The sequence below is a fragment of the Delphinapterus leucas genome, chromosome 1, assembly GCF_059928025.1.
Source record: "Delphinapterus leucas isolate spDelLeu-1000000601 "Yukka" chromosome 1, BTC_Dleu_Yukka2, whole genome shotgun sequence".
NCBI lineage: Eukaryota > Metazoa > Chordata > Mammalia > Artiodactyla > Monodontidae > Delphinapterus > Delphinapterus leucas.
The window spans coordinates 82,354,336-82,377,393 of NC_143129.1; the positions used below are offsets into that span (position 1 = coordinate 82,354,336).

General features: G+C 38.9%; 1 protein-coding gene across 7 annotated transcripts in view; it reads right to left on the minus strand.

The window, feature by feature from the left end:
• Positions 1–34: 34 nt before the first annotated feature.
• The window catches only part of RPRD2 (regulation of nuclear pre-mRNA domain containing 2), an 84,508-nt gene continuing 61,484 nt past the window's right edge, over positions 35–23,058 (minus strand). For 4 of the 7 annotated variants that reach the window (XM_022564312.2, XM_022564310.2, XM_089915996.1 and 1 more), the window contains 4 exons: positions 14,074–14,356; positions 12,561–12,821; positions 10,180–10,380; positions 35–6,792 (listed from right to left, as the gene is read on the minus strand). In XM_022564312.2, coding sequence (XP_022420020.1) covers positions 4,022–6,792; positions 10,180–10,380; positions 12,561–12,821; positions 14,074–14,356 — 3,516 coding nt within the window. In that variant the 3' untranslated portion in view covers positions 35–4,021. The remainder of the gene's footprint in view (positions 6,793–10,179; positions 10,381–12,560; positions 12,822–14,073; positions 14,357–23,058) is intronic. The other 3 variants (XM_022564314.2, XM_022564313.2, XM_022564311.3) reach the window with 2 other exon arrangements.

Genomic DNA, 23,058 nt, shown 5'->3' on the forward strand with positions numbered 1-23,058 from the left:
GCTGGACAAGATCAGTGCGAGAGGGGAAAAGTCAACCACACAACAAAGGAAACCATACTTTATTAAACAGGAAACAAAAACAATTTTGGGGGCAAAGAGATTTAAAAAAAAAAAAAAGGAATGACTGGAAGAGAGGAAAGGGCAAGTGGTCACAAGGAAGGGATGAGATGGGTGGTCTGTGGCATCTGTGTTTGCCTTAGAACCGTGCAGGCACATACACCAGCCCCTCTACCCTCCATGCACTCTTAGACCAAAAAGCCAATACAATTGTATCTTCAGAGATATATCCAGGCTTTTCCTCCTGCATTCTGTAGCTGGTTTCACCTTCAGCCCTGGACAGTCATGTAGGGTCTTTGCTGGAGAAAATTTAGGTCTTTCCAACCATAGGCCTGTTCCACAAAGCAGCGGTTTCAACTCCTGGAGAAGTTCCCTCCTATTTGCACTCACCAGAGAAGCCAGGGGCCCTTGGTCAAAGCCCCAGATCTCAAAGAAAAATGTCAAACCTTTAGAACTAGTTATTTTATTAAATGATATTAATACACATTTCAAAAGGATTTCATTGTTGTTGCCTCTAAAGCATGTACTTGTTTTGTTTTCCACACTGAACACGTGAGAATATCAATCCAACATATCTAATTTTAATCTTAACAGGCACCCCAGCCCATTCGAAAAAAGGGGGGAGGGGGAGGAGGGGAAGAAAAAAGGGGAAAAGCAGTAATTTACAGCGGCTTCAAAACAATAACAGCTGAAGCTTAATTCTGCATGAACCAGTAACTTCAGGATTGATAGTGAATATTTTGCGATTAGAAGTTTAGCATATTCACATTATCTAGATAGGTTTGCTGTACCATATATATCACAAACATTGTACTCCTGGGATCGGAAAGGATAAAAGGCCTATTCTCTTATCATTTTACCCTCCCTGGAAACAAACCAAATTCTGTTTATTCTCAACTTTTGGGAGGGCAGAGGGGAGCAGGGAGACAGGTTTCATCTAAGCTGACTGAAGAGTAAACTCTTACAAAATACTCAAGGACTCAATTTCTGATACTGTATCACTGTGTTTTAAGTGGTACCAGTGTATTCATGGCCCCCACCCACTGATTCTCTGTCTGTGATTTTACAGTGAGCACCAAGGACGTTAGTAAGAACTTCACATATTCTGCTTGCATATGAATCATGTCCTTGCCAAGATACACTATGCTATGCTTTCTTTAAAAAAATCTTGTTTATTTTTTAAACTCAGGCTGAAATACAAAAGTCAGAGCATGGGCACGGAGTTTTAAATCACAGACAAAGAAAGAATAAAACCCCTTTGTTTCATGTTATGAATACCAGAATTGTCTTTTTTGTTTCACTATATCACATATATACATTGTTGTCTTCATTTACTGCTGTAGACAGATTTCCTTAAAGTTAACAACAGCTGACAAGTCACATACAAATCCTCACTTCCATCTTGAAACAAATGCACTGAGGATTTTGTGGCTTAAAAAAAAAAAAAAAACACTCCACAAAAAAACCAACCCTTAAAAGTCCATCTTTTAAACTGTACAACAAGGTCCTTCTTTCATGGATTAGCTATCATGCTTTTGAGGACAATAGCCCTGCCCCAACATTCAGGAAGCCACTGTCCTGACAACCCCGCATTTTCTGATAAAATCAAATGGTCAGAGAGCCTTTTCAAGTAAACACTACTTTTAGCTTAAACGAGAGCAGCAAAAAGAATTCACATTCTTTTATTCTAGAATAAAAAAACATCCCACTTTTCTGCAAAGGAAGAAAAAACCTATCCCAGTTTCGAGTCAGAGAGAACTCTCCCTTTCCCTCCCCCCACCCCCACCCTCACACTCTCTTATACTTTTCTCTAAACAAATGTCTTAGGACTCAATATAACTGTACTGTTTCTTTGCTTTGCTACACTATATACCCCACCCCACTTACAAGGTCATGGTATCATGCATTTTTGCGGGGGGGGGCGGGGGGAAGCTACAGGGCAGAGAGGCTTGAGAAAGTCAAAGAAAGAAAGAACAGTTGGCTTAAAACCAGAAACGCATTAGGAAGATGAATGACTTGCAGGATCCTAACCAAAGAAAACATGACGAGCCCAAATAAATAATATGGAATAAATTACACAAAAACTCCCAAACTATGATGCACACCTGGTTTAAGCTGCTCTTTATCTGAAAAGCAAGTTTCTTTTGAGACAAATCATCATCTTCTGTCACTACACTGCCCACTCTCTCCCATCTTTAATATTTCGCTGGAGGAATCCAGAGCAATCCCCATACTTCCTACAGTTACTCCTATACTAACTTGGAAGAAAATATGAAACTTGCTAGAATTTCCTTTTCTTTTACTCATCTGGCTGGAGATGACCAGTGTGTACCTTGGGGTAAGACACTAGATAAAAAAGAGTAGTAAAGCAACATTTGCCTTTCAGTGTCCCTAGATATAAAGATATAAACACTCAGAATGCAGTGATTGTCTTTTTCCCAGTACTAGTTGTAGAAATACAAATAAGAAGCCTTTCAGTTCAGGGACAAGAAAAGCATTCCTTTCTTGTGGAAAATGACTAAGGGCAGAAACATTATTTTCTGTTGAGAGTGGGAGGTGAGGTTAAGGATTGAGCCTTGAAATGTGACAGGCTGCTATCTGTAGAGCGGGGTAAATTTGAATTTATCGGGTCCTCCTGTTTCTCTGTAAAGATACATATAATAATATCCACTTGTCACTAAGACAGATCTAAAGAGGTATAATATAAAAAAAGATGCTACTGAACTTCCTCCTTCGAAATACCAAGAAGAGGGGTGAATACAGGACTAGGTCAAGGGGAAAAGAAAGATAAAGACAAATATTTCCCTTTCCCTTGTAGTTAACTTTTGCTGAAAACTACCAACAAATGTCACTTACGTTAGGGAGGCACCATGGTAAAAATGTGTACTTATTAAAAAATACAGGGATAATATTTGATAACATTTCAGTTACACCTTCATATCAATTGTCAACTGTAGTGACTTTCTCTCTAGCTAAAGCAGAAATGAAAACTGAGGGAGGAAAAAGTCAAGAAAGAAAAGCAGGAAGAAAGAGCTTGGTGCAAGATGTGTGAAACTACCTCAGAAATGTTTCCTTGTTTATGACAGATGGGCAGGTCACAACACACCATTTAACAGTTCCTTTCTCTAGCTCTCTATATTGTAGCTACTCCTTATTTTAACCTTTAAATTACATCCAGCCCCCTTTCTTTCACTCCAAGTATAAAGAGGAAAATTTTTTACTAGGATAAAATGAGGTCCGTATCTCCTCAAAGTTACTGCCTGATAGTACTTTAGAAGAGGAAAAAAAAGAAGAAAAAAAAAAGAAGCTTTAGATTTTAGGAGAGAGGTAAAGAACTCAACTGCAACATGCCTTTAAAAACAAAACAAAGCAGAACAAAACAACTTGACAGGTCCCAGGTCTCCCACATTTCTCCCCTGCAACATCTCCTGGCTGTCAGCAGGCCACAGAGCATACAGGGAAGAGAGCCACACTGGTTACAGCAGTAACGGAGCTGGAGAGAGAAGGGGACAGGAATCCTTCCACTGACTACTTTTGACATGCCAAGCCCAAAATAACATCCCAACATTGCACGTTATTATCTGTACTGATGGAAGTTTTATTTCAAATGTAATAATACTCTTCCATAGATGGGGTAAGATACGAGCTATTTTCCTCCCCACCCCTCAAACCCCCAGCCAAATGAAGTGGCTTTGGTTGTGTTTCTTTGCCCCCCACCCCCTTAAAATACAAACAAGTTGGAGAAGGTGGGTGTAAGTGCAGTGGGAGGCAGGACTGGATGGAATAGTGAAATGTGGGCATATGCACATGGGACTTTTTAATTTGGAAGGGAGGTCCTCTGTCATAATAAAAAAAAGAAAAAATAAATCAAAGGAGGGAAAACAAACAAAAACAACAATAATAAACCAAACTCCTACTTCCAATTCTCTCTAGACTGTTCAAAATGCCTTTCCCTTAGTTTCCATCAGTACCTGGGAGGGAAGAATGGGCGTTTTGGTGCAAAGAACGGAGGGCCCCTAGCGAAAGGTGGCCTGGGTCTCTTTAAACTGTGAAAAGGGTCTCTGCTGAGAAAAGGTTCCCTAGGCCGGAAGTCTGGCCGGGGACTCCGCAAGATCATACCACTCCGGCTGATGGCGTCTCTGTGTGAGGGACCCAAGGGGGGGCCGCTGCTGTTGCTGCTGCCTCCCCCACCTCCTCCTCCATGGGCTGGGCCCAAGTGCTCCAGAGAAAGGGAGGGTAGGCTCAGGCTCTCGCGTACACGGCTAAGGCCAGGGCCGTTGAGGTCCCGTTGGGTGGGGCCCCCATGGTCCCTGGGTCCTGGGAGCACCCCAAAATGATCAGCCAGGGTCCCCTGAAGGAGGGAACTATGGTCCTTGGGAAATACTGCCACAGCCCCCGCCACTCCGTGCTCTGCCAGTGGTGGGGTCGGGAAGGGTACAACCCCAGAGTGGTCAACAGGAGGTGGAGGAGGAGGAGGAGTGGAGAAAGGGACGCCACTCCCGCCACTGCTGCTATGTTCCCCAGGGGGCGGAGGAGGGGGTGGGGTGGGGAAAGGAACTCCGCTGTGCTCTCCAGGAGGAGGTGGGGCAGCATGGGCCAGGGCTGCCTCCTTTGTGAAGGGGTTCGAAAGATCCACAGAGGGTAGATGAGTGGGTGCATCTCGAGAGAAGATACCACCATGATCCTTAGGAGGGGCAGGTGGGGCAGATGATGGCCCCACTGGCTCTCTCTGGAAGGGTGTCCCATGTTCCAATGGGGACGGGGGGAGATGATGCTCAAATGTTGAGTTGAAACTGTTGGAACGAAAGCTGCCGACACTTTCCTGAAATTGGGGTGCTCGTTCTTTGTATGGTGCTGTTTTAAAGCCAGTGAGGCCTCCGCTGCCCCCACCCCCAAGGGATGCCAACTCAGAGGCACTTGAGGGGCCATTGTCAAAAGAGCTGCCTGAGGTGCTCAGATCAAACCAACCCACCCTTGAAGCCTCACGCCCATGTCCTCTATTTCCCTTCCCAGGAACTCGGATGGACTCTACAGTCTGTATTGGCTCCCCTGACATCCTCCTATTGGATGCATTATGATAACCCAAGGTCTCTATAGGGGCCCCCTTTTCTTCCGTACTATCAGGCAAGTCTAAGCAGGAGGAGGAGACTCGGGTCTCTATGCGGTAGTGCTCTTCTTGCTGCTGCTGATCACTGGCTGTCAAGCTGGGCTGGGAGAGGTTTGAGAGACTGACACCATCACTTGAAGTGCCCTTGCTGGGGGCCTGGCCAAAATGTTTATCTTCTGAGGGCTTTCGTGAGGCATTTTTAAGCATATTCTTAAACTCAATCGTCGATGTGGTGGAAATGGTGGAGGCCAGGACTTTCTCCACGCCTGACGTGGGTGGGTGGCCCGTGGGAGCAGCAAGGGTATTCTGCGGAGAGAAAAGGGAACGATGTGGAACTGGGTGAGGAGAGTCTGGGTACTGCTTCTGTGGCAAACTGAGATGCCCAGTGGTAGACTGAGACAAGTTATTGTGGTTGGAGTCAGGGGTGAAAAATGAATCATTCTTACTCGGTGATGGTGACCGGTCAGACCCAGGTTCATTCCCTCTTATGCTGAAGGCACCAAAAAGCCCAGGGGAAGACGAGAGACGGTCACAGTTCTCACTAGAGTCCAGGAGGGCCCTTACAGATGGAGGGAAGGCAGACTTTACCCCAAATTCTTGGCCCCTGTGGCTATAACTGGACAAGATGGGCTGGTACTCGGTGGTATCAGAAAGCTTGCTTGATTTCAGGATAGATTTGGCTGGTTTCTTCTCTAGGTTCATCATGGCAGAGGGTGGAGGCCCTGAATACTCAAAATCTCGGTAATCTTCATCTTCCTGGAAAGAAGTATCTGGATAGAATTTCTCCTGTGAAGAGTCCATCAGGGAAGATGGTCTCTCCATTCCATCAGAAGGCTGCTTATAGGGTGATTCACTGCCCAGGCCAAAGGGTCGATATGTAGATACAGAATTGGAGAGCTCTCGAGGGTAGCTTTCCTCTCTCCCAGGGGGTGGTGATCTTGTACTGCTGGGTGTTGAGGAACCAGGGCTAATGATCTTAGAAAGGAGGGACATGGTATCTACACTGCTGGATGTGGGCTTGTCCATCATCTCATCCTGGGTGGGTGTCCCACTCCGTTCATCCCGCACAGGGGTTCCATCAATGTTGTCGACTGATGTGCTAGTAGGGCCACGCTGGAAGTCTGAGGGATGGCTTTCTGCTGGGGCACTGGATCCCAAACTGCTCAGGATTGGGATGTTTAAGTTTAAGCCACTGAAACCAGGATTACCTTTTAAGAAGTTGTGGATCTTCATTTCCAGGCTTGGGGAGGTGGACTCTGACTCCAGCTTTGGCTTGGAGATCTCTGAAGATTGGCACATGGCAACTTCAGTAGGTGGGGCAGCAGGGCTAGTATTGTGGGTACCTGTAAACCCCAGAGTGTTGGATGGTAGCTTGAAAGTAGAGCTGGGGAGCCCTGGGCTTTGCCCAATTGAGGCCTTGCTGGCTGAAGTTGAAGAGACTTCAGAAGTTGATGAATTAGGGGAATAGCTGAAGCTTTTCGGAATAAAGGATTGGGTATTGGAGGGCAGATTTCTTCCTTTTATGCTAGAGACTGTGGTGTTGGCAGGGGAAGCCGAAGTGCTCTGGGATGCAGCTTCGCTGGATGGAACCGGGTTCCCAGTAACACTCTGAAGTAAAGATGACAGGCCTGTAGAAACAAAGATTAGAGGAGTTAAAAAGAACTCCCTACCTTCCAATGAAAACAATGTAGGCTAATTGGATATTCTCATTCATTCCAGTGGGAACTAGACAGACATTAAAATATGAGATCAAAGGGAATCCAGACCAAACAAGTACTGGCTAAATGTCATAGAAAACATTGGACCTATTTATCAATATAAGAAGAGCAAATTACTGAAATGTTTCTAGTAGTCATGAAACAAGTCCAACATGGCAAAATAAAAGGCAACAGGATGGGGGAGATTTTAGTGTCAGAATCATTCACGGTTTAAACAAAACAAAGCAGGAAAAGAAAGGGTGCAAAATTACTTTAAAAATAACACTTTAAGCCAGTATTTCTTAATGTTTGGTCTGTGGAACTGTTTCTCTAAACGCAAATAGATATTCTGCCCTATCCTTCCTTTCCAACCTCCACAACTGTCTCTAACAAGTTAACCTACACTGTTATTCTCAGGAGAGAGATAGCAATATGCAAATTGCAGGAATTTATTTGAACTGGGACGCTTTTTTCAAGGAGCATCTCTTGCCACACTGGTCTTATCTTTGGGGAAACAGAGCTTTGGTTGTAAAAATTTTAGTTGTAAAATGTAAAAATAATAAATATACAAACATACACCACAAAGCTAGACCATTGGGGCACTGATTCTTTCACAAGAAAACATACAATCCCCTTATAGCTTGGAAAATTCAAGGATTATTCAGGCTGACACTGATGAGATTCAACCCCACTCACTGACAGACAAAACCTTCTCAGAAGCACTGAGAAAGAATTCTTTGGGGCAAAGAAGACTAAAGTTCACCAAAGCAAACTGCTCTTGCAGAAAAATGCTTGGAAAAATACTTGATAAAGAGATAACAGAAGGTCCTTTATATTCAATCACATTTTGGAAAATCTCCTCAATTTCTGATCACAAATGAAAAGTTTATGTATACTTCACCTGAATTTACAGCTTTCAGTCATACATTAAAACTGTTCCTTCATAACGATATGTGAAAGAAAATATTTCATATGATACTTCAATTAATGTTTCTTCAAAATATCAATTTTTATCCTTATTTGCTAAGAGATTTAAGGTCTTAAGAATTTTAAGGTTGCTCCATCCTTGTGACATTTTCAAATGCCATCAACTTCTAAATAATGATGCACGGCTTTTATTACTATCCAGTGTTTGATAATATCCAAATAATTGAAATATTATTTCAGTTATTATCCTCCTGAAAAAAAAATCCATGTTTCATTTCCAAAAAGGTCCCTGGCTATATAATTTTCCCCTTCCTAACAGTTTGATTTAATTCTTAGTAGTAACTGCTCTTACCAAAACCAGAAGTCTTCAAGCACTAGAAAGTGAGATATGATAATATCATGATTTAAAAAAGATATTTCAGTATTATCTTTCAGCTGTTGTGAAATAAATTCTTCAGAAGACCATCTTCTTAACAAAGATACTACTCAGATTTCTGGTAAAAGCTGAAATAATCTCTTACCGCTAAATATTAATTTTCTTCAATCTTAAACCATAGTCTATGGCCTCTGCCTACTGAAGTCATTCTTTTGTGCTGAAATCAGTCAATAAGGGCTGTGGGTGATTCAGAGCAAAGTTCTAAGAGAGTTCCTTTATGGTCTTTGAAGAAATGTATCTATTTAAGTTGCCGGACACAGTTCTTTTAAAAGGCTAGGAGAGGGGCTTCCCTGGTGGCGCAGTGGTTGAGAGTCCGCCTGCCGATGCAGGGGACACGGGTTCGTGCCCCGGCCCGTGAGCCATGGCCGCTGAGCCTGTGCGTCCGGAGCCTGTGCTCCGCAACAGGAGAGGCCGTAACAGTAAGAGGCCCGCGTACCGCAAAAATAAATAAATAAATAAATAAAATAAAAATAAAAGGCTAGGAGAATTCCACTTTCCATAAGGAACTGAAAGGTGATAAACTGCCCTGTTATTTCACAAAGCTTGTTTCCTGAGATTCCCACTTTTCAGTTTGTCATAACACACCTAGTTCTGTTCAAATTTTGCCTGATGAGAAGGTCCACATGATACTATTGTTACAATCTGCTGAAAAAAAAGGCTTCTTCTTTAAGATCTAAGTATTATATCTATATAAGAAGTTAAAATACGAGTTCAAAATTTTTACTGTAACTATAGGATGGTGATAGAAGAGGGAGTGGAAAGGAGAAATCATATAAACATGCCAATCTCTCAAACTAATTATCCCTGAAATCAGTAGTATGAGATGCACTGTAGCATCATCATTAATTCTTTTGCTGGTTCCGATATGTACAGCTGTGGATTACTATTTCACAGTATTTAGTTATGTGTAACAAAATTCTCTTACATGGTAAGACAAAGCTCACTATAATACAGTGCCTGGCGGACACACTTACAGAACAGTTTAGGAAATAAGAAAATTAACAGATACCTGTACTGCTGCTCTCTATTCATATAAAGCAGGATCTCAGCACCACTGACATTTGGGCGGGATACTTCTTTGTTGTTGGGACTGTCCTATGCATTGTAGGGTTAAGCAGCATCCCTGGCTTCCACCCACTAGAGGTACAGTACCCTGACCCCGACCCCAGCTGTGACAAACAAAAACGTCTTCAGACATTGCCAAATGTCCCCTGGAGGCTCCTGGTTGAGAACTACTGATAAAGAGTAAGTCACTATATTGAAGCTGTAATTCACTGCATAATTATACTGAGGTTGGTATCTGGAGGGTCTGAGAACAAAGAGCAAGGTAAGCTTTATGAAAAAATGTTAGAAGCAGATGGTTTTAGCACAAAACAAGATAATTAGCAAAGGTGAAGAGACAGGTTCAAATAAGGTAGCGATAATAGCTAGGCAGAAAATAAAAAAAGGTATGATATCTATAGAGGCCTCTATAAAACATTAGGACATAAAAAAAGAGATAATCATGTCTCATAAGAGTTCTGATAGATTGATCTTTCTTACTGTCTTTAGCTTCAGTTAACATTAAAATGTGTAGAACTCAACATGTACTAACTTATACTAAGAGGTTGGGATACATGGTTTAAGTGAAAGAATACTGGACTCCAGTCAAGAAATCTGGCTTTTAGTCTCAGCTCTTCACTGAACAGACATATGTGTGATCTTAAGCAGGTCACATCACCTCACTGAGTGTTAATTTCCTCACCTGAGGAGGGTATCGGACTAGAGGATATTTAAAGTCTCTTTCAGCTTTGACATTTCAGAATTCTATAAATGTCAGTTTGTACATGATAAAGAGAATAATGAATTAACTGTATTATACATTTCATAGCTTTGGATTCCTCAGAAATGGAATCCAGGATTAAGCCAGAGACAAACATTCACGATTCAAGTCCCTCTAGCGCATGTCAGTTTACCTTGCAGTGCAGGGGCTGACTGTGTCTGGGTTTTGGAAAGAGCAGACAGAATGCTCTCTGGGGTGATCTCCACCTTCGAGAGGATATTTGCTAGAGGGTTATGAGATGTTGTCGTGGCAGGTGCAGGTGTTTTCAGACCACTGGTGAGGTTGCTGGGACTTGCAGGAGTTCCTGGAGAAGGTCTTGATGCAGGACTGACCCCTGGTGGCAGAAAGATTAACTCAAGAAAATGAAATTCAAAATGACCTATAAATTCACGATACTTTCCAGTCACTTAATTGAGTATGGTATGTTCAATAGGAATTCTTCTGTGAATGATCCACAAATTGTCCATCTTGTACAAAGAAAAAATCTGAAAATTAGATTAAGACTTGCTCCTATCTACTTGGAACACTGTTAAATTAGATAAGTTATTTTTTTCATATGTATTTACTAGTTTTCAGAGTCCCAACAGAAAGAGACCAGAGAACCTATTTCTTTTTTCTCTACCAAATGGAACCTACACCTCAGACTCCTCTAAGTGCTCAATAGATATTGCTGGCTAATTATGATCAGACTGGGCCACTGCATAATTCTATGTGATAAGTAAGTTATTTCCTTTTGAAATGGACTTTAAAATGAGGGTTATATAAGCAATCTTTACATTTTTACATTTTAAAATACTGGGTTGATTCTTAACATAGGAAAAATGGTATATAAAGAAGAAATGATTTTTGATTTTTTTAACAATCAAAAATATAGACAGGTATTTCACACAAAAAAATGATAAGCATATGAAAGAAATTTTAACCACATCTTTAATCAAAGGAATGCAAACGAACAATTTTTTTAAGACTGAATTTGACAAAGTATAAAACAAAACAGGTTGGAGAGGTTGAGGAACAATGGGAACTTTCATATACTTGGTACATAAAATAGTACGTTTTTTGGAGATCATTTTAGTTATAACATGAAAAGACTTAAAAACCTACATGCTGAATTTTTTGGAGTCTTTATCTTTTAGAAATACTTAGTTATTTATGAAGAAATGAAATAATTAGGATTTTCTTCAAAATAATCAGGATTGGATAGGGCACAGCAGAAACAAGATTGGCCATGTGTTTACAGTGTTGAAGATGAGTGATGAGCATGTAGAGGAGCTCTACTTTATTTATCTTCATTAAATCTTCCATTACAAAAAGTCCCATATACTTATCAACCCTTTTAAGAAGGGTTGTGCATAAAATTTTAGCATCAAGGTTGTTCATTACAGTATTCTTTATAACAGCGAAAAATTGGAAACACACTAGATGTTCTGATAATAAAGGCTTACATAAATTATTGAATGCTATTAAATGATATAGCTGAATGTTTAATGACTTACAAAAACATCCATGATATGTAGTTAAATTTTAAGTAGTTGCTTTCAAAAGAGTACAGTTGTCCCTCGGTACCCATGGGGGGTTGGTTTCAGGACTCCTGAATATATCAAAATCTGTGGATGCTCAAGCCCCTTATAAAATGGTATAGTATTTGCATATAACCTATGCACATCCTTCCATATACTTTATTTATTTATTTTTGTTTGTTTGTTTGCCATGCCACATGGCTTGCGGGATCTTTGTTCCCTGATCAGGGATTAAACCTGGGCCATGGCAGTCAAAGAACCGAGACCTAACCACTGGACCGCCAGGGAAGCCCCCGTCCTTCCATATACTTTAAATCATCTCTAGATTACTCATAATACATAATACAATATAAATAGTTGTAAATACAATGTAAATGCTATATAAATAGTTGCTGGGGCATGACAAGTTCAAGTTTTGCTTTTTGGAACTTTCTGAAAAAATTTTTCCCCCAAATATTTTCAATCCATGGTTGGTTGAATCCTTGGACGTGGAACCTGCAGATGCAGAACCGGTGAATATGGAGGACCGACTGTATACGCAATATGCTTCAATTACTGAAAGAAAAATTATTACTAACATTTTATTTCCCAAAACACACACACACACACACACATACACGCACACTTGTAAGGTTAAACACAAGTGGTTTCCTTTGGGATGGCAGAATTATGGATATTTTATTCTTTTAACTTATCTTCTAATTTTTCTATGATGACCACGTAGCGGTATGTATGTATGTATGTATTTATTTATTAATTATGGCTGCACTGGGTCTTAGTTGCGGCATGCATGTGGGATCTAGCTCCCCGACCAGGGATGGAACACAGGCCCCCTGCACTGGAGTCTTACCCACTGGACTGCCAGGGAAATCCCTATTTTTATTTTTTAATTAAAAAGTTACTTTTAATTAAAAAAAAAAAACAAAACCCAGATTGATGGTTCAATTAGAAAGGTGGAAATAAGCCTTTTATCTTCTTTACTAGGGCTACTTACCAGTATTTTTCATGACTGATGTCAGGCTGCTAAGGATGGAACTGATCTTTGCCAGATCCACATTAGCCAGGTTTGGCAAAGCCAGTGCTGGAGTAGGGGAGAGAAGAGAAGTATTCACAGGCTTTGGAGGAGGTGGGGTTGCTGTCATGGTCACAGGCACTGGAGTACATGAAGAGGCCTTTGAGATACTTTCTGTTGGCTTTGTAGGTACAGCAGTGGATACAGCTGACTTCTCCACAGGTTTTTCCTTCCTGTCTTCTACTGTTTAAAAAAAGAAAAGAGATAGTATTGCATCTTACTACTTTCCAGACTCTGCTTCCAACATGTCCCAATATTTCCTAAAAAGTACTATGCTTTAGAGAAAAATCATTCACTTCATGATTTTTTTAAAAAGTCATGCTCTTTATAATTTATGAACCTTCCCACCTTTAATAGCTGCTTAAAATGAATTCCCCAAATGCATCTTTTATCTTATATTTAATGATTTCTTTACATCTTCTTAGTATCTGTATATTAAATTTGTACATTTCTGGAAGCATGTTATTATTTGGTACACATTTGTGTTCTTTCAGTAATATTTATGTCATAAATTGTCCTGTCTTTTCTTTGCCATTATTAACCTGAGAGCTTTCTAAGAAACAGAAACTCTGTACATATGTTAATGTATTATCCTTTGGCCTCCTGAAATTGGTCTACTGGGGGTGCAATCAGGCACTAATGCAATGTTTTAACTCTTGATGCCTCTGCAATACTTTCCTCTTAATACTTTAAAGGCAATGCACTATGTGGATAGTGCATTAAATTCAACCTAAGTCAAACTGCCTAATAAGAATAATTATAAAAGCTGGGGATGTCAGAGAAACAATTCACCAATCCAGATTAATTCTGAAAGTGTGGTTAACAAAATGTGGCTTTGGAATCTTGACGGTCAAGAGTGACAGAGAATAAGGAATTCCAGCATAAGTGGCCCTCCCTTTAGAGCAGTGCTGTTCAAAAGAAATGTAATCCAAGCCACATATGTAAGTTTAAATTTTCTAGTAACCATATCAAAAAAAGAAAAACAGGTAAAATTAATTTTAATTATATATTTTACTTATCTCAATATAGCCCAAATATTTTCATTTTAATAAGTTATAAATATAAACAATTATTGAGATATTTTCACTCTTTTTTAAAGCACCAAGTTCCTAGAATCCAGTGTGTATTTTGTTTTGTTTTTGTTTTTGCCACACCACGTGGCTTGCAGGATCTTGGGTCCCTGGCAGCGGAAGCACGGACTCCTAACCACTGGACCACCAGGGAATTCCCTGAATAGCACAGATCTTAAGCAATGATTCTCAACGTACGTGGCATACCAAATCCTGAACCACTGCTCTACAGACAATACTACTACCTTGGTGTTCTAATTTTATGAGGATTAAACCATCTTTTAATACCTGCCTGTGATAGATTTATTGGTGGGGAAGGCAAAACAGATAAGGAGCAAGTTGTCTACTAATCATATAGGACATACCAATGATTTTTGACCCATCATCTTCCACATCTGAGAGTTCCATGTCTTCCACATCACGATTATCTGTTGCAGGCTCAGGTGTGGCAGATTTCTCACTCTCCATGGTTGGTGACTGGGATTCCTCACCTCCCATTCCTTGAAAAGGAGACTCAGAGCCAGTTGGGGAGGGAGCATCCATGCTTGGGGAAGGGACTGGTGATTCCTCAGGATCAGGAAGGGTTGACTTCAATTGATCCAGCTTTTTCTTTAAATTGTTCACTCGATTAGCGAAGGTTTTATATGCCTAAAAGAAAAAGAAGAGTTTACTCCTCTGAGAAGTAACCAAGAAGCTACCATTTTGACTTGATCAGATTTCTTCATTATTATTAACTATATCACTGGTATAAAACAAGAAAATATCATCTGTCAAGCATGGAGTAGTTTCCAATCTCTGCTTTTTATATCCCTTAAGTCAATATTACCATCCACAGCTGCCCAAGTTAGAGACTTAGAAGTTATCTGCAATTCATCCTCCCTTGCTCCGCTGTATCTCTCCAAGCAACCAATATTTATCAAGAGTCTAAATGTGCTAGACACTCTTCTAGGTACTGGAGATACAGCAATGACTAAGAAGACAAAAATCAAATCAATAAATAAAGCATAGCCTGAGAGGTTAAATACTATTGATTTTTTTTTAAAAAGAAACTGTTTATTTAAAAAGTTTTAGGTGTACAAAATTACTGTGAAGATAAAATAGAGTTCCCATATAACCCGCACCCAATTTTCCCTATTATTAACACCTAACATTAGCATGATACATTTGTCACAATTAATAAACCAATTTTGATAATTATTATTAACTAAGGCCCATACTTTATGTATATTTCCTCAGTTTTTATCTGATGTTCTTTTTCCATTCCAGGATCCCATAATTTAGTAGTCACATCTCCTAGGCTTCTCTTGTTTGTGATGGTTTGTTAGACTTTCCTTGTTTTTGATGAACTTGACAGTTTTGAAGAGTACTGGTCAGGTATTTTGTAGACGGTCTCTTAACTAAGGTTTGTCTAATGTTTTTCTCATGATTAGACTGGGGTTATGGGTTTTGGGGAGGAAGACCACAGAGGTAAAGTGTGATTGTTATCACATCATATCAAGGGTACATACAATCAATACAATGTATTACTGTTGTTGTTAACCTTGATCATCTGGCTTAAATCCTATTCACCTGATTATCTTAATTGCCAGTGCCTTGAAGCTGTGTGTCTTTTTCTTTTTTTTGTTAAGGGTCTTGGAACATTAGATTGTGGCATCATTTTGGTTGGCTGCACAAGAAGCATTATTTTAAAAATGGAGTGGAACGGAAAATAATATGCTAGAATTGAGATTTTGTTTCATAATTGAGTAGTTTATAGCACAGCAAATGCTCCCATCAAGAACAACTAGAAAAGCCAGATATATACACATACATATCTATACACACTCACACGCACGCACGCGCACACACACATATTTGAATGTACTGTAGAGTGCTAAGGCAACAAAAACCCAAGTGGCAAATTCTATAGCAGGGGGAAACCATGAGGAGAGTCAAGCTGACATTCTGCAGCTGCTTCTTCTCTCAGGGTCCTGCTGATTTTGGGGATCTAGGCAAGAATTTGAGAATTCAGGCCAAAGGAAAAGGCAGAGGGTTACTACTAAATAATATAAAGAAAAAAGGAGAACTTTTAAAAGTCTTGCTGGCCTGTAGAGATAAATTAGAAAAAATTAGAAAGGCCAAAATTTTGATGAAAGAGGAAGGACAGAACTGGCTCAACAATATGCTATTGCTTTTCCTTCAAGATGTTTGCTGATAGATAACCAACAAGGACCTACTGTATAGCACAGGGAACTCTACTCAATATTCTGTAATAACCTACAGGGGAAAATAATCTGAAAAAGAACAAACATATGTATATGTATAACTGAATCACTATGCTGTACACCTGAAATTAACAGAACACTGTAAATCAACTATACTCCAATTAAAAGAAAAGATATTTGCTGAATTATGAAGCTTGCTTAAGAGGGAATTAAAGAAGTCAAGCAGAAAAATTCTGAAAAGCAAAGCGGAGTTAAACATAGACTCATGGTGCAGAAGAGACAAGGATTAGCATTCAAATCACACAACGATGGAGGGGCCCTAGTGATGTCGCAGGCTCTCAGTGGGAAAAATCTGTGACTTAGAAGCTGGATGAACCACAGGAAATCAAAAGTTTGCCCAAACTGCAATTCAGCCTGAAGTCAGTTCAGTTTCAGACTTGATTAATATGATTAGCTCTTGGACTTCCCTGGTGGCACAGTGGTTAAGAATCCACCTGCCAATGCAAGGGACACGGGTTCGATCCCTGGTCTGGGAAGATCCCACATGCCATGGAGCAACGAAGTCCATGTGCCACAACTACTGAGCCTGTGCTCTAGAGCCCGCGTGCCACAACTACTGAGCCTGCGTGCCACAACTACTGAAGCCTGTGCGCCTAGAGCCTGTGCTCTGCAACAAGAGAAGCCACTGCAATGAGAAGCCCGTGCACTGCAGTGAAGAGTAGCCCCCGCCTACTGCAACTAGAGAAAGCTGTGCACAGCAATGAAGACCCAACGCAGCCAAAATAAATACATAAAAAATAAATAAAATTTAAAATATATATATGATAAGCTCTCACAATATCTGCCTAGCAAAGGAAAGGGTGAATCCTTTCTGCAGGAAGAGAAATCACTGAGACTCCAGAAGTATTTTCATATACAATGTTCAGTATTCAATAAAAAATTAGCAAGCATGCCAAGAGATGAAAGAAAAGACAGACACTATGAACAGACTCAAAACAAGTATAGCCAACATCGGAATTACCTAGCAAAACCCAAATAGCTATGATTTATACGTTCAAGAAAATATAGAAAATCCCATCTTGAACAATTCAGTCCAAAATTCATTAGCAAGAGTTGAAGGGAAGCCTTGGTCGCCTAGGTTAGGTAACGGAGCCAAAATAGGGTGAGGAAAATGACTGCATGGGAGGAAGGCATTGCATGGGATGTTGAAGCTTAAGTTAGATAAAAAGAAAGCCAACAGAGATGGCTGGGAGAGATGGAAGTGCTGGAAAACTGGCTATACACATGGGCAATGATCAAATAAGTGATTATGCTGAAGATAAGGGGAGCAAGATTTTACATTTTTAGAAAAAGCAATTATAAATGTGGAAACGGAGAAAACTAGAATGAACCTTGTAGTGTTAGACTGGGATTGGAGATAATAGTGTGAACTCATGGTTTCTGACATATATAGACAGATACAGAAATATATATAGATGTAAATGTGTGTATACAGGTTAAACACACACACACACACACACACACACACACACACACACACTTCCTACCTCTGTACACTGATATGGTCTGGAAGCAGTGATATCCCAATAATAATAAGTACACCTAGTACTCAGATCTTGGTTTCAAAATATGGTTTTTCACTAAAAGGAACCAAGGCTCTTTGGAGAAATGACTGATTCCTGGGCTGGACAGAAAAGTGCAAGATGAACCTGGAAATGCTCAAAAAATGATGGGGATATGTCAAAAGAACACAGAAAGCGGCTTGAAAGGAGCTCCCACTGGGACAATTTGAGCATCAAAATAATTATTTTGCAATGAATCAGTAGTTAGTAATGAATTAGAACACTGACTAAATATGACTGAGTCCATACCGATATAAATAAATGAATAAACTGAAACTTTGAAGAGGAACAAAATATTTGCATAGTTTCAAAACACCTCCCCACAAGACACTTATTAATTAGTGTATGGTTTCCTAGTGTTGTGGTACTTTATTACTGAGTGGCTTAAAACAACAGAAATTTATTGTCTCATAATTCTGGAGGCTAAAAGTCCAAAATCAAAGTGTGAGCAGGGCTATGATCCCTCTACGACTGAGCAGAATCCTTCCCTGCATTTTCCTAGCTTCTGGTGGTGGCCATCAACCCTTGGAATTCCTTGGCTTGCAGATGCATCACTACAATATCTGTCTTGGTTGTCACATGATATTATTCCTGTGTGCATCTGTATCCAAATTTCCGTCTTCTTACAAGGACACCAGTTATATTGGATTAAGGCTCATCCTAATGACCTCATCTTAATTTAAGTACATCTGTAAAGGCCCTATTTCCAAGTAAGGTCATTTTCACGTGTACCAGAGAGTTAGGGCTTCAACATTATCTTCTGGGGTACACAATTCAACCCACAGCAATTACCAAGTGAAAACTTTTCAGTGGACAAGCTGGGAAGATGCCACACTAATAAGATACGAAAGGGAATGTTACAGGTAGTAAAACAAATCAAACTTGTGTGCTAACTGAAAGGATGAAATGAGAAGAACACAATCACTTCTGTGATATTCCTACTAAAGATATATAACCTCAATCTGATCACAAAGAAACATCATATAAATCCAAATTGGGGGACACTGGACAAACTATTTGACTTGTAATCTCCAAACATATTTAGGTCATGAAAATTAAAGAAAAGACTGAGGAACTGTTCCAGATCAATGGAAAACGGAAATGCAATAAATGAAACCTCTGATTCTGGACAGGAGCTTTTGTTATAAAAAGTGGTCAATTTGAATAGGGGCTGAGGATTAGATAATAATGCATGAAATGTATCAATTAATTTCATGATTAAACAGCTACACCTTATGGTTATGAAGGAGAAAATAATTGTCTTGGAGGAAAATACTCATGAAAATATTTGTGGGTAATGGGGTGTCAGCAACTTTTTTTCTTTTTTTGGGGGTGTGTGTTTATTTTTATTTATGTATATATTTACTTATCTTCATTCTTTTTTTATTAATTTTTATTGGAGTATAGCTGCTTTACAATGTTGTGTTCGTTTTTGCTGTACAGCAAAGTGAATCAGTTATACTTATTTTCAAATGACTCCCCCCCACAAAAAGGTCTTCATAATATACTTAAGTTATTTCTTTAAGTTTGAGAGTGTTACAAAATAAAACAAAGAAGACTGAAAAAAAATGAGAGAGGAAAAAATGAAAATAGACTGACAGAATTTTACCAGAAAAATCGAATTATTTCTGAAGAAAAATCAAATGGCAATTCTAGAACTGAAAAATAAGCCAACTAAATTAACTGATGGGTTAAACAATAGATAAGATTCAGCAGAAGAGAAAATTAATGAATTAGAAGACTGGTTAATAGAAAATATCTAGAAGGGAAGCACCGAGGAGAAAAGGATAGAAAATACAGAAACTAACATAAAAAGACATTTGGAACACTGACGAGATCTAGTATACAAATTAACAGAGCTCCAGGAGGAGAAGAGATATAATGGAATAGAAACAATACTTGGCAAGAAAACATCCCAAAATTTATAAGAAACATTAAGCTACTCATTATGGGTTGAATTGTGCCCCTCAAATCATACACTGACAGTCCTAACTGTATACCTCAGAATGTGACCTTATTTGGAGACAGAGTTTTTACAGAGGTAATCAAGTTAAAACAAGGTCATTAGGATGGGCCCTAATCCAATATAACTGGTATCCTTAACAAAAAAGTGAAAATTTGGAAACAGAGGGAAGGCAATGTGAAGAGACATAGGGAAGAAACAGCCATCTACAAGTTAAACAGGAGAAGCCAGGAACAGAATCTTCCCTCACAGCCCTCAGAAAGAATCAACCCTGCTAATAACACCTTGATTTTGGACTTACAGCCTTACAGTATGAGACAATAAATTAATGTAGTTTGAGCTACCCACTCTCAGGCAGGTACTTTGTTATAGCAGCCCTAGTAAATTAATGCACCACAGACTCAAAAAGTTCTGCAAACCCTAAACCAGATGAATACGAAGAACACTACACCTAGGCACATCACTGTATAACTACTGAAAACCAAAGATAAAGAGAAAATATTAATAGCAAATCAAATGCAGTAAAATAAAAAGGCTAATAACAATAAATACTGACTACATAAAACAACTATAGAATATGTATGTGTATAATTAAAATATATAACAATAAAAACATATAAACATATAAATCTTAATGGTGGAAATAGTTCCTTTGATGCTATCTCCAAGGAAGTTATGAAGTTAAAGACCCAAGCAGTGATTTCAGCAGCTGCCCAGTGCCAGGCAAAGAGTTTAGAGTTTATGCACTGTCAATTTAGAGAGGCTTAGTAAACACCTTCACTTCCTATTAAAACCCCACAAAGGCCATTGATTAGGAGTAAGGGTCATGTCCCAGGACTAAGGGTTATGTCCAAACAAACCTAAAACCAAGCCTTCACATCACAGTGATCCACTGATAATTTAACTGATTGCCAGAAAAAAACCTCAACACTTTTTAAAGGTAAAATGATACAATTCAGAGTTTCCACAAGTATCACCCAGAAGGTCTCCTATAAAATAAATTCTTAGACAAGCAAACAGATAGTATATATAGGTATGATTAAAGTGTACACACACACACACATCACAGAAAAAAGTCAATAGGAGTATACCTAGAAATGACCCAGATACTGGAATTAACATATAAGGTCTTTAAGACAGTGATTACAAATACTACGTTAAAGAATTTTTAGGAAAAGATGAAGAACGGATGAATAGATGGGAAATCTCAACAAAGAAAAGGAGCTCTAAGAAAGAACGAAATGAAAATTCTAGAACTGAAAAATACAGCAGACTGGGCTTAGTAGAACAAAGAATATTTGAAGACAAGTAAATATAAAGTAGCCAAAAATAAGTCCAGAGAGAAAAAAGAATGAACAGAACAGACAGAAATCTAAGAACACATGGGACGTATAACTGGAGTCCCAGAAGGAAAAGAGAGAGAATGAAAAAGAAGGAATATTTTAAAAGATAATTGTCGAATAGGTTCTAAAACTGATGAACAATATCAAACCACAGATCCAAAAAGGTCAGTGAACCCCTTTTATCCCTTTGTAGCAGGATAAGTACAAAGAAGAAACCTAGGCACAGCTGACTTCTCAAGGGACGACAGGTAAGGAAACATTTTCAGGTAACGAAAGAAAAAAACTGCCAACTTATAATTCTTTATCCAGTGAAAACACTTCTCAAAAATGAAGGTAAAATAAAGACATTGTAAGATAAACAAAAACTGAGAAATTCATCACCAACAGTCCTGCACTATAAGAAATGTTAAAGACTTTAGGCTGAAGGAAAATGATCCCGGAGGGAAACATGGATCTGCAAAAAGGAATGAAAAACACCAGAAATAGTAAATATAAAAGACTATTTCCCCCTTAATTTCTTTAAAAGTCTACTCACTGTTTAAGAAAAATAATAAAAATTATACTACATAAAATATACATAAGTAAAATAGTTAACAATAGCATAAAGACCTGGGGGAAGGGAATCCTACTACTGTTAAGGTTCTTACATTATACATGAAGTAACAAAATATTAATTTAAGGTTTTATTATAACAATATTAAGATAGTAATATTAAATTAAGATAATTTAAGGCAATAAGTTAAGAGTGCCAGATTTGATTAAAAAACAATAAGCATAAAACAAAACCAAGATCCAACTATATGCTGTTTGTAAAAGACACATTTAAGTATAAAAACTTGTGAGATGTGGGACTTCCCTGGTGGTCCAGTGGCTTAGACTCCGAGCTCCCAAAGCAGGGGGCCCGGGTTCGATCCCTGATCAGGGAACTAGATCCCACATGCCTCAACTAAGAGTTTGCATGCCGCAACTAAAGATCGTGCATGCCGCAACTAAAAGATCCCACATACCACAACGAAGATCCCGCATGCCACAACTAAGACCTGGCACGGCCAAAAACAAACAAACAAAAAGCTTGTGAGATGCAGCTTAGAGGGAAGTTTACTGTATTAAATATACATAGTTTTAAAAAGCTGAAAATCAATTATCTAAATATTCATCTTAAAAAATCAGAAAAAGTATAGGAAATGAAATAATATAGAAGAAAGAATATCTCCCAGTGTACTGCATATAACAAGAGTAAGTTTTATTTTGTGAAACTTTTGCTGTATATGTGCATGTGTGTATGGTTCTTAGTTTCCACGTAAGATCTTTCTTTCATATGGACTGTGGTCAAAATCTTTTTGAGAATATTGCTTTAAGGTTTAACTGTTTCCACAAAAGTCAACCTGGATTATTTCAATAACCTACTAACTTGTCTCCCTACCTTTAATAGTCTCCTATTCTCCATTCTGCTATCTTGATTCCAAAATGCAGACTTGATCACATCATCGGCAAAATTAAAATCCTACAACTGCCTTCCATTGCTTTCAGGGTAAAATTCAAAGACCTTAGAATAAATATAGGCCTTTCAGGACCATGTTCTTGACTCCCTCTCCAGTTTTATTTATCACTTCCTCATAAATGCCTAGCTATAAGAAACTACTTTCAGGTCCACCAATTTTGCCATGCTCTCTTTCATTCCCATGCTTTGAAAATGCTCTTCAGAGAATATGGTCTTTCATTTAGCTAATTACTGCAACTTCAGAGTTTAGCTCCTCTGGGAAAAATTTTCTCCATATCCTCCATTCCCACTCCCAAATTAGCTAAAGTACCTATTCAATCTGTTCTCTTAGCACCCTATAGTTACCTTCATTATAGCATTTATTACACAGAATTGCAATTATGTGTGCTCAATGAATGCTTGCTGAACAAACTTCTCCCAGCCATTTGCTAAGGATCCTCCAAAGCAGACTAAATGATTTTATATAATTTCATAAATAAGTAACGATGGTTCACTTCTCAAAAATTATAAAATGGTCTTTTGAGTAAAAATGGTAAACTAATCACTCCTGTTCAGTGTCTCTCCCTCCTGGGACTCCTATAAAATGAATAGTAAAGGAACACAAAGGTATAAACCAGTAACAAGGAAAAGGTTTTGTAAGAGTAAGAAGTAATGAGGCAGGGTAGAGAAAAATGAGGTTAGGAGTATGCAGAAAGGGAGTTATACCTGGGAAAGGAG